Source organism: Pecten maximus, chromosome 16 (assembly GCF_902652985.1).
Source record: "Pecten maximus chromosome 16, xPecMax1.1, whole genome shotgun sequence".
In the NCBI taxonomy this organism is placed as follows: Eukaryota; Metazoa; Mollusca; class Bivalvia; order Pectinida; family Pectinidae; genus Pecten; species Pecten maximus.
The window spans coordinates 37238767-37252288 of record NC_047030.1 but is presented as its reverse complement, the minus strand read 5'-3'; the positions used below and the strand labels follow the sequence as shown (position 1 = coordinate 37252288).

At 38.3% G+C, this 13522-nt stretch overlaps 2 protein-coding genes across 8 annotated transcripts in view; one reads left to right on the top strand and one right to left on the bottom strand.

The window, feature by feature from the left end:
* The window catches only part of LOC117345137, a 165112-nt gene that overhangs the window by 15551 nt on the left and 136039 nt on the right, over nt 1–13522 (top strand). The gene's annotated exons all lie outside the window — the stretch shown is intronic.
* The window catches only part of LOC117345138 (ADP-ribosylation factor 1-like), a 47159-nt gene continuing 37585 nt past the window's right edge, over nt 3949–13522 (bottom strand). The window contains exons 5-6 of one of the 7 annotated variants that reach the window (XM_033908128.1): nt 4054–13235; nt 3949–3994 (exon numbers count right to left, since the gene is read on the bottom strand). In XM_033908128.1, coding sequence (XP_033764019.1) covers nt 13009–13235 — 227 coding nt within the window. In that variant the 3' untranslated portion in view covers nt 3949–3994; nt 4054–13008. Of the gene's footprint in view, nt 3995–4053; nt 13236–13522 lie in introns of those variants that run through there. The other 6 variants (XM_033908130.1, XM_033908129.1, XM_033908125.1 and 3 more) reach the window with 6 other exon arrangements.

Genomic DNA, 13522 nt, shown 5'->3' with positions numbered 1-13522 from the left:
GGTTTCCCCAGACCTGAGTTAGGTTTCCCTAGACCTGATTTAGGTTTCCCTAGACCTGATTTAGGTTTCCCTAGACCTGATTTAGGTTTCCCCAGACACGATTTAGGTTTCCCCAGACCTGATTTAGGTTTCCCCAGACCTGATTTCGGTTTCCCTAGACCTGATTTAGGTTTCCCAAGACCTGATTTAGGTTTCCCCAGACATGATTTAGGTTTTCCTAGACCTGATTTAGGTTTCCTCAGACTTGAGTTAGGTTTCCCCAGACATGATTTAGGTTTCCCCAGACATGATGTAGGTTTCCCCAGACATGATGTAGGTTTCCCTAGACCTGATTTAGTTTCCCTAGACCTGATTTAGGTTTCCCCAGACATGATTTAGGTTTTCCTAGACATGATTTAGGTTTCCCTAGACCTGATTTAGGTTTCCCCAGACATGATTTAGGTTTCCCCAGACCTGATTTAGGTTTCCCCAGACCTTATTTAGGTTTCCCCAGACATGATTTAGGTTTCCCGAGACCAGATTCAGGTTTCCCTAGACCTGATTTAGGTTTCCCTAGACCTGATTTAGGTTTCCCCAGACCTGATTTAGGTTTCCCTAGACCCGATTTAGGTTTCCCTAGACCTAATTTAGGTTTCCCAAGACCTGATTTAGGTTTCCCCAGACATGATTTAGGTTTCCCTAGACCTTATTTAGGTTTCCCAAGACCTGATTTAGGTTTCCCCAGACATGATTTAGGTTTCCCCAGACATGATTTAGGTTTCCCCAGACCTGATTTAGGTTTCCCTAGACCAGATTTAGGTTTCCCCAGACATGATTTAGGTTTCCCCAGACATGATTTAGGTTTCCCAAGACATGATTTAGGTTTCCCTAGACCTGAGTTAGGTTTTCCTAGACCTGATTTAGGTTTCCCTAGACATGATATAGGTTTCCCCAGACCTGATTTAGGTTTCCCTAGACCTGATTTAGGTTTCCCTAGACCAGATTTAGGTTTCCCCAGACATGATTTAGGTTTCCCCAGACATGATTTAGGTTTCCCCAGACATGATTTAGGTTTCCCTAGACCTGAGTTAGGTTTTCCCTAGACCTGATTTAGGTTTCCCTAGACATGATATAGGTTTCCCCAGACCTGATTTAGGTTTCCCTAGACCTGATTTAGGTTTCCCTAGACCAGATTTAGGTTTCCCCAGACATGATTTAGGTTTCCCCAGACATGATTTAGGTTTCCCCAGACCTGAGTTAGGTTTCCCCAGACCTGATTTAGGTTTCCCTAGACCAGATTTAGGTTTCCCTAGACCAGATTTAGGTTTCCCCAGACATGATTTAGGTTTCCCTAGACCTGATTTAGGTTTCCCTAGACCAGATTTAGGTTTCCCCAGACATGATTTAGGTTTCCCTAGACCTGATTACACAATTATAGACCTATGTGTCACAATTATTGACCTTTGTGTCACAATTATAGACCTTTGTGTCACGATTGCTGACCTTTGAGTCACGATTATTGACCTTTGAGTCACAATTAAAGACCTTTGTGTCACAATTATAGACCTTTGTGTCACAATTATATAGCTTTGTGTCACGTGATTATAGACCTTTGTGTCACGATTGCTGACCTTTGAGTCACGATTATTGACCTTTGAGTCACGATTATCGACCTTTGGGTCACGATTGTTGACCTTTGTGTCACAATTATATAGCTTTGGGTCACGTGATTATAGACCTTTGTATCACGATTATAGACCTTTGAGTCACAATTATAGACCTTTGAGTCACAATTATAGACCTTTGAGTCACAATTATAGACCTTTGTATCACAATTATAGACCTTTGTGTCACAATTATAGACATTTGAGTCACAATTATAGACCTTTGTGTCACAATTATAGACCTTTGAGTCACAATTATAGACCTTTGTGTCACAATTATAGACCTTTGTGTCACGTGATTATAGACCTTTGTGTCACGATTGCAGACCTTTGAGTCACGATTATTGACCTTTGAGTCACGATTATCGACCTTTGGGTCACGATTGTTGACCTTTGTGTCACGTGATTATAGACCTTTGTGTAACGATTATAGACCTTTGAGTCGCAATTATAGACCTTTGAGTCAAAATTATAGACCTTTGAGTCACAATTATAGACCTTTGAGTCACAATTATAGACCTTTGAGTCACAATTATAGACCTTTGTATCACAATTATAGACCTTTGAGTCACAATTATAGACCTTTGTGTCACAATTATATAGTTTTGTGTCACAATTAAAGACCTTTGTGTCACAATTATAGACCTTTGAGTCACAATTATAGACCTTGGTGTCACAATTATAGACCTTTGTGTCACAATTATAGACCTTTGAGTCACAATTATAGACCTTTGAGTCACAATTATAGACCTTTGTGTCACAATTATAGACCTTTGTGTCGCAATTAAAGACCTTTATGTCACAATTACAAGCCTTTATGTCACAATTATATAGCTTTGTGTCACGTGATAATAGACCTTTGTGTCACGATTGCTGACCTTTGAGTCACAATTATAGACCTTTGTGTCACAATTATATAGTTTTGTGTCACAATTAAAGACCTTTGTGTCGCAATTATAGACCTTTGAGTCACAATTATAGACCTTTGAGTCACAATTATAGACCTTTGAGTCACAATTATAGACCTTTGAGTCACAATTATAGACCTTTGTGTCACAATTAAAGACCTTTGTGTCACAATTATGGACCTTTGTGTCACGTGATTATAGACCTTTGAGTCACAATTATAGACCTTTGAGTCACAATTATAGACCTTTATGTCACAATTATAGACCTTTGTGTCACAATTAAAGACTTTTATGTCACAATTACTAGCCTTTATGTCACAATTATATAGCTTTGTTTCACGTGATAATAGACCTTTGTGTCACGATTGCTGACCTTTGTGTCACGATTACTGACCTTTGAGTCACGATTATTGACCTTTGGGTCACGATTGTTGACCTTTGTGTCACAATTATATAGCTTTGTGTCACGTGATTATAGACCTTTGAGTCACAATTATAGACCTTTGTGTCACAATTATAGACCTTTGTGTCACAATTATAGACCTTTGAGTCACAATTATAGACCTTTGTGTCACAATTATAGACCTTTATGTCACAATTATAGACCTTTGTGTCACAATTATAGACCTTTATGTCACAATTATTGACCTTTGTGTCACAATTATAGACCTTTGAGTCACGATCATAGACCTTTGAGTCACAATTATAGACCTTTGTGTCACAATTAAAGACCTTTGTGTCACGTGATTATAGAACTTTGTGTCAGAATTATTGACCTTTGTGTCACAATTATATAGCTTTGTGTCACATGATAATAGACATTTGTGTCACGATTGTTGACCTTTGGGTCACGATTGTTGACCTTTGGGTCACGATTATGGACCTTTGTGTCACGATTATTGACCTTTGGTCACGATTGTTGACCTTTGGGTCACGATTATGGACCTTTGTGTCACGATTACTGACCTTTGTGTCACGATTGTTGACCTTTGGGTCACGATTATAGACCTTTGTGTCACGATTACTGACCTTTGAGTCACGATTACTGACCTTTGTGTCACGATTGTTGACCTTTGTGTCACGATTGTTGACCTTTGTGTCACGATTATTGACCTTTGTGTCACGATTATTGACCTTTGGGTCACGATTATTGACCTTTAAAACTGTAAATTATAGCTCAATTAGGTGAAGAGTTGAAGAATGGACTGATAAAAGTCAGGATTAATATCGTAGCAAAAATCATTTAAATTTTTTTTTAATTATAAGCATGTTTATAATCCAACGGCTGAACTACTTTGTTGTCATTTCTGTCTGAAACTAAAACTACGATATGTGTGATTTGATGTCATTTTCTTTTATTTCGACAATAGGACAATACCAACAACAACACATCCACATTTTATTGCAAACTTTATTACAAATCATAACTCTACAACACAATACCTGTCTATAGGTAACACGTCAATCATATCGTTACTTTATCTACTGTCGGGACACAATACCTGTCTATAGGTAACACGTCAATCATATCTGTACTTTATCTACTGTCGGGACACAATACCTGTCTATAGGTAACACGTCAATCATATCTGTACTTTATCTAGAGTTTACTGTCGGGACACAATACCTGTCTATAGGTAACACGTCAATCATATCTGTACTTTATCTACTGTCGGGACACAATACCTGTCTATAGGTAACACGTCAATCATATCTGTACTTTATCTACTGTGGGGACACAATACCTGTCTATAGGTAACACGTCAATCATATCTGTACTTTATCTAGAGTTTACTGTCGGGACACAATACCTGTCTATAGGTAACACGTCAATCATATCTGTACTTTATCTACTGTCGGGACACAATACCTGTCTATAGGTAACACGTCAATCATATCTGTACTTTATCTACTGTCGGGACACAATACCTGTCTATAGGTAACACGTCAATCATATCTGTACTTTATCTACTGTCGGGACACAATACCTGTCTATAGGTAACACGTCAATCATATCTGTACTTTATCTACTGTCGGGACACAATACCTGTCTATAGGTAACACGTCAATCATATCTGTACTTTATCTAGAGTTTACTGTGGGGACACAATACCTGTCTATAGGTAACAAGCCAATCATATCTGTACTTTATCTACTGTGGGGACACAATACCTGTCTATAGGTAACACGTCAATCATATCTGTACTTTATCTAGAGTTTACTGTGGAGACACAATACCTGTCTATAGGTAACACGTCAATCATATCTGTACTTTATCTACTGTGGGGACACAATACCTGTCTATAGGTAACACGTCAATCATATCTGTACTTTATCTACTGTCGGGACACAATACCTGTCTATAGGTAACACGTCAATCATATCTGTACTTTATCTACTGTGGGGACACAATACCTGTCTATAGGTAACACGTCAATAATATCTGTCATTTATCTAGAGTTCACAAATGCGTTTTGAGGAAAATACATGAGAAGTTAGGAAAATATCACACATTGTTTGGCATTGAATTGTTATATTGAAATTTAAATGCCTCCATTTGATCAATGGAACCCACATTTTGTTTGAAAACAACGATGGGGATGAAGTTTACTTCGAAGATGTCCTTCAACAAGACATTGTGTCACTACCTAATTCATTTTTGATTATATTTGGCTTAAAGTGACCTAATTCCTTTTCTTACTGAAAAAAACCACAAAAGATCAATATTGTACAATGTTGTACAAAGACTAAAACACAGCTATAAAGAATATGTCTGAGTTTATACTACTGTAAATAATATGAACGCTGAAATTAACCACTTAAAGATTTTTTCAAAACCTCTGACATCCAGATGCGCCATCCATGGATTCATCAACATTTCTTACTGAAGGATATTCCTTAACTTAAACAGTTTCTGCAGGAAAGCATTACAGATTTAATAAAGTTCTTTAGTTAAAAGTTTTTTTTTCTTAAATCTAAGAATGCTTTCCTATAGAAAATTTTAAATTAAGGAATGTTGATGAAATTGCATGGCCTAAGACATCTAACAGATATCATGGCCCTTGGAAATCTGGCTATTCATAGGACATTGTTGAAATATTACAACAGATTTTCCTTTGTGACCTTGAAAACAATGAAGGACAGTCATTATAACAAATCTGAGAGCCCTTCACTTTAGCAGTTTACAAGCTTGGCCATTTTTCAAGGCCTCTTGGCTATTAACAATTGTTTAAGGGAAACAATTTCTGGTCAGATCAAATACGATTTCACTCAAAGTGATATCCTATGTCAAAGTATATTTTAGCCACAGTGTCTGACCAAAAGATAACAGAAATAATTAAACTATTTTAGCCGTATTGTCTTACCCAGTGATAACAGAAAGAGTTAAACTATTTTAGCCACAGTGTCTGACCCAGTGATAACAGAAATAGTTTAACTATTTTAGCCGTAGTGTCTGACCCAGTGATAACAGAAATAGTTAAACTATTTTAGCCGTAGTGTCTGACCTAGTGATAACAGAAATAGTTAAACTATTTTAGCCACAGTGTCTGACCCAGTGATAACAGAAATAGTTAAACTATTTCAGCCGTAGTGTCTGACCCAGTGATAACAGAAATAGTTAAACTATTTTAGCTGTAGTGTCTGACCTAGTGATAACAGAAATAGTTAAACTATTTCAGCCGTAGTGTCTGACCAAGTGATAACAGAAATAGTTAAACTATTTCAGCCGTAGTGTCTGACCCAGTGATAACAGAAATAGTTAAACTATTTTAGCTGTAGTGTCTGACCTAGTGAAAACAGAAATAGTTAAACTATTTCAGCCGTAGTGTCTGACCCAGTGATAACAGAAATAGTTAAACTATTTTAGCTGTAGTGTCTGACCTAGTGATAACAGAAATAGTTAAACTATTTCAGCCGTAGTGTCTGACCAAGTGATAACAGAAAGAGTTAAACTATTTTAGCCGTAGTGTCTGACCCAGTGATAACAGAAATAGTTAAACTATTTTAGCCGTAGTGTCTGACCCAGTGATAACAGAAATAGTTAAACTATTTTAGCCACAGTGTCTGACCCAGTGATAACAGAAATAGTTAAACTATTTTAGCCGTAGTGTCTGACCTAGTGATAACAGAAATAGTTAAACTATTTTAGCCACAGTGTCTGACCTAGTGATAACAGAAATAGTTAAACTATTTTAGCCACAGTGTCTGACCCAGTGATAACAGAAATAGTTAAACTAAGATATTCCTGGTGACAGTGACCTTGGCCTATCCTGCTCATAAACACTGCTAGCCTGATGAAAAGGACAATGCTCTTTTGGGGTTTTTAACAGTGACCTAAGTTTGGACCTTTGAAAGATCACACTTAATTTGTTGAATGCATGTTAATAAAGCTGTAAATAGAAACATTTACTGACTGATAAATTAAGGTTGACAGAATGATAATGTGTGAGGATGAAATTATGTTTTGTAAACAGTGACCTTGACCTTTGGCTAACCACATCAAGTGATCAACCTTTGACCTTGTCAATGTAGTCATATTTTTACATGTTAGAGACAGACCAAAGGGTTGACAAGCATGTAATATATAAATATATATATATAAAAGCTAACACCCTGCTTCATGTGTAGCAAGCATCATGAATATGAGATCTGTTATGAGAGACATCAATACATTAAGCATGTTAGTACATTTAATATTACACACAATAGTCTATATTATCACAGTCAGCAGGTCCGTATCACACAACTATATCTTTATGAGTAGGAGTGGTCTCCCCTTTACAACATACCTACATTAATATTATGTACAATATAGCTAGAACAAGCCATTCATCTATAAAACATTTGTTAAAATATTACATTTTTATTTCACAATATAATAACTTATAAACCAACAACAGATTTTGTTGTTAAATGGCTGTCTAGAATTCTGGAACCATTGTATTTTACTGATGTGGGTGTACATTGAAACTCAATTAAAAATCACTCGGGCTTTGGTATTTCATTTGTTTGGACCACTTCATCAGAGTGTACCACCTCGACAGTTAAACCTGCCCTCTTGTCTGTCAGGACATAAAACTCTGTCATCATTCAATCAAACATCTTCAAACTTTTCCAGTAACAATTTCCCAGAAACGCTCAAGGGTTTCAGATTTAATATTTCAAAAGTAAGAGTTGAAATCTTCACAGTTTAAGAAAGACGCCATATTCAAGTAAGAATTAAAAATAATTTACCAGAAAGTCCAGAAGATGTCCCAATGAATGTGTGTTGTATAGAAATATAGTTCTCTCTACTCTCTCTACTCTCTCTACTCTACTCTCTCTACACTCTCTACTCTCTCTACTCTCTCTACATCCTGTACGATACATTGTTATACAGGGAGGTAGCGGCTTGTTTATAGAAGGGAGATAACTCCTTCGAACTTTACAATGTTGATCAGTTCTTCTTGTATTTAGTGTCAACTATTGACCACCTGTACTTAATGACCACCTGTACATAATGACCACCTGTACATAATGACCACCTGTACTTAATGACCACCTGTACATAATGACCACCTGTACTTAGTGACCACCTGTACTTAATGACCACCTGTATATCATGACCACCTGTACATAATGGCCACCTGTATATAATGACCACCTGTACTTAATGACCACCTGTACTTAGTGACCACATGTACTTAATGACCACCTGTACATAATGACCACCTGTACATAATGACCACCTGTATATAATGACCACCTGTACATAATGACCATCTGTACATAATGACCACCTGTATATAATGACCACCTGTACATAATGACCACCTGTACTTAGTGACCACCTGTACATAATGACCACCTGTACATAATGACCACCTGTATATAATGACCACCTGTACATAATGACCACATGTACTTGGTGACCACCATAATTTTTGACCACATCTAGTAAGTGACCTCCAGTAGATAGAGGTCAGTCCCTTTTTGTGAGCATCACAATTCAGTTTATATATACTCATATTATGTATACATTCTAGCTAATTACCTTGGCCACCTGTAGTCAGGTCTGATAACCTTCCCTACTGAAGGGGAGAATCCCGATTAACTTAGACACAAGTTATCAGCTAATCTTCCTTTTTATTCAAATTTTTATAATCCCATAATCCATCAGAAAGTTCAGCTTAAAACATATAGCTTTAAGGTATTAATCAAGAATAGGTTGATCAATATATTTTTCTAAGACTTGAATTTTTGAACACGCACACACAATCCCCGAATGGAAATTTCAAAACATTACAAGAATGTAAAAACATATATATAAACAAAACGAAATATTTTATATCAAATGAAGAACATTATAGCAAATTTTAAAAGAAGAAAAAATAAATCTGGGTTTTTTTGGTTTTTTTTATGAGATACATGTATAATTAAATAAAAGTCATTGATATCTTTTTGGTTTGGTAAATTTGGGGAGTGGTTCTACTTACACTCCATAACATACACATCAAACTCCCTGTGATGTTATATATATAATTAGTAGCTACTACTTTCCAGGCCATTCAAATGTTATGACATCAGGTCTAGCGACTTAAGCGACTATACAACACTGAAATACAATCCTTGGAATCTATCGCCCTCACAGTCAATCTATCGCCCTCACAGTCAATCTATCGCCCTCACAGTCAATCTATCGCCCTCACACAATATATCGCCCTCACACAATCTATCGCCCTCACACAGTCAATATATCGCCCTCACACAGTCAATCTATCGCCCTCACGTAGTAAATATATCGCCCTCACACAGTCAATCTATCACCCTCACGTAGTAAATATATCACCCTCACACAGTCAATCTATCACCCTCACAGTCAATCTATTGCCCTCACACAGTCAATCTATTGCCCTCACGTAGTAAATATATCGCCCTCACAGTCAATCTATTGCCCTCACGTAGTAAATATATCGCCCTCACAGTCAATCTATTGCCCTCACGTAGTAAATATATCACCCTCACACAGTCAATCTATCGCCCTCACAGTAAATCTATCACCCTCACAGTGAATTTATCACCCTCACACAGTCAATCTATCACCCTCACAGTCAATCTATCGCCCTCACAGTCAATCTATCACCCTCACACAGTCAATCTATTGCCCTCACACTGTCAATATATCGCCCTCGCAGTCAATCTATCACCCTCACAGTCAATCTATCACCCTCACAGTCAATATATCGCCCTCGCAGTCAATCTATCACCCTCACACAGTTAATCTATCACCCTCACACAGTCAATATATCACCCTCACACAGTCAATCTATCACCCTCACACAGTCAATCTATCGCCCTCACAATCAATCTATCACCCTCACACAATCTATCACCCTCACACAGTCAATATATCACCCTCACAGTCAATCTATCGCCCTCACAGTCAATCTATCGCCCTCACACAGTCAATCTATCGCCCTCACACAGTCAATATATCACCCTCACACAGTCAATCTATCACCCTCACACAGTCAATCTATCACCCTCACACAATCTATCGCCCTCACACAGTCAATATATCACCCTCACAGTCAATCTATCGCCCTCACAGTCAATCTATCGCCCTCACACAGTCAATCTATCGCCCTCACACAGTCAATCTATCACCCTCACACAGTCAATCTATCACCCTCACACAGTCAATCTATCACCCTCACACTGTCAATATATCACCCTCACAGTCTATCTATCGCCCTCACAGTCAATCTATCACCCTCACAGTAAATCTATCACCCTCACAGTCAATCTATCGCCCTCTCACAGTCAATCTATCGCCCTCACAGTCAATATATCACCCTCACACAGTCAATCTATCACCCTCACACAGTCAATCTATCGCCCTCACACAGTCAATCTATCACCCTCACACAGTCAATATATCACCCTCACAGTCAATCTATCGCCCTCACAGTCAATCAATCGCCCTCACAGTCAATCTATCGCCCTCACACAGTCAATCTATCACCCTCACAGTCAATCTATCGCCCTCACAGTCAATCTATTGCCCTCACACAGTCAATCTATCGCCCTCACAGTCAATCTATCACCCTCACACAGTCAATCTATCACCCTCACACAGTCAATCTATCACCCTCACAGTCAATCTATCACCCTCACACAGTCAATCTATCGCCCTCACACAGTCAATATATCACCCTTGCAGTCAATCTATCGCCCTCACAGTCAATCTATCGCCCTCACACAGTCAATCTATCACCCTCACACAGTCAATCTATCACCCTCACACAGTCAATCTATCACCCTCACACAGTCAATCTATCGCCCTCACACAGTCAATCTATCAACCTCACACAGTCAATATATCACCCTCACAGTCAATCTATCGCCCTCACAGTCAATCTATCGCCCTCACACAGTCAATCTATCGCCCTCACACAGTCAATCTATCACCCTCACAGTCAATCTATCGCCCTCACACAGTCAATCTATCACCCTCACACAGTCAATATATCGCCCTCACACAGTCAATCTATCGCCCTCACACAGTCAATCTATCACCCTCACACAGTCAATATATCACCCTCAGTCAATCTATCGCCCTCACAGTCAATCTATCGCCCTCACACAGTCAATCTATCGCCCTCACACAGTCAATATATCGCCCTCACAGTCAATCTATCGCCCTCACACAGTCAATCTATCACCCTCACACAGTCAATCTATCACCCTCACAGTCAATCTATCGCCCTCACACAGTCAATCTATCACCCTCACAGTCAATCTATCACCCTCACAGTCAATCTATCGCCCTCACACAGTCAATCTATCACCCTCACACAGTCAATCTATCGCCCTCACACAGTCAATCTATCACCCTCACACAGTCAATCTATCACCTTCACACAGTCAATATATCACCCTCACAGTCAATCTATCGCCCTCACAGTCAATCTATCACCCTCACAGTAAATCTATCACCCTCACAGTCAATCTATCGCCCTCACAGTCAATATATCGCCCTCACACAGTCAATATATCACCCTCACAGTCAATCTATCGCCCTCACAGTCAATCTATCGCCCTCACACAGTCAATCTATCGCCCTCACAGTCAATCTATCACCCTCACACAGTCAATATATCACCCTCACACAGTCAATCTATCGCCCTCACAGTCAATCTATCACCCTCACACAGTCAATCTATCGCCCTCACACAGTCAATCTATCGCCCTCACACAATCTATCGCCCTCACACAGTCAATCTATCGCCCTCACACAGTCAATCTATCACCCTCACACAGTCAATCTATCACCCTCACACAGTCAATCTATCACCTTCACAGTCAATCTATCGCCCTCACACAGTCAATCTATCACCCTCACACAGTCAATCTATCACCTTCACAGTCAATCTATCACCCTCACACAGTCAATCTATCACCCTCACACAGTCAATCTATCACCTTCACAGTCAATCTATCACCCTCACACAGTCAATATATCACCCTCACAGTCAATCTATTGCCCTCACAGTCAATCTATCACCCTCACACAGTCAATCTATCACCCTCACACAATCTATCACCCTCACACAGTCAATCTATCACCCTCACACAATCTATCACCCTCACACAGTCAATCTATCACCCTCACACAGTCAATCTATTCCCCTCACACAGTCAATCTATCGCCCTCACACAGTCAATCTATTGCCCTCACACAGTCAATCTATCACCCTCACACAGTCAATATATCACCCTCACAGTAAATCTATCACCCTCATACAATCAATCTATCACCCTCACACAGTCAATCTATCGCCCTCACAGTAAATCTATCGCCCTCACACAGTCCTAAACTATGGCTGCCACATTAACAACAAGCCACACATATGCTGCATTTCATAATATGTTTGGTTGATTGTATTAATCACTGAATTGTAAATAATCTGATAAATGCGATGATTTTTTCATCAATTGTCATAATAATAGACATCATAACACCCATTGTCTAGTTCTTACTGACGATTTGAACGAATAGAAATCATAACACCCATTGTCTAGTTCTTACTGACGATTTGAATTAATAGAAATTATAACATCTATTGTCCAGTTCTTACTGACGATTTGAACTAATAGAAATCATAACACCCATTGTCTAGTTCTTACTGACGATTTGAACTAATAGAAATCATAACACCCATTGTCCAGTTCTTACTGACGATTTGAACTAATAGAAATCATAACACCCATTGTCCAGTTCTTACCGATGATTTGAACTAATAGAAATCATAACACCCATTGTCTAGTTCTTACCGATGATTTGAACTGATATTTATGATAAATTAACTTCCATCATCCATCATCCAGTGTGTATTGACGATCTGAGCTGATAGATGTTATAACTTCCATCTTCCAGTTTTTACTGAAGATTTTAACTGATAGACATGATAGCATTATCGTCCATCGTCTAGTTTATCCTGACGACTCGGCCTGAAGAAGAAACATTTAATAGCTGTGTATGCTCGGCTGCAGTAGGGAACGTCACTCACAGCTCTGTCAGTCTTATCATCACAATCTGTGGTGACATTTCTACGGATTTCTTCAGATCCAAGCTGGAAGGCTAACCAGTCTAACGCTTCGGTCAGTCCGTCCCCCCTTAAGGCACTTACGTGGAAAAGATCTGGAAATATAATTATCACTTTACAAAACAATATAATTATCACTTTACACAAAAATATAATTATCACTTCACACAACACTAAAATTATCACTTTACACAACAATATAATTATCACTTTACACAACACTAAAATTATCACTTTACAAAACAATATAACTATCACTTTACAAAACAATATAATTATCACTTTACAAAATAATATAATTATCACTTTACACAACAATATAATTATCACTTTACAAAACAATATAATTATCACTTTACACAACAATATAATTATCACTTTA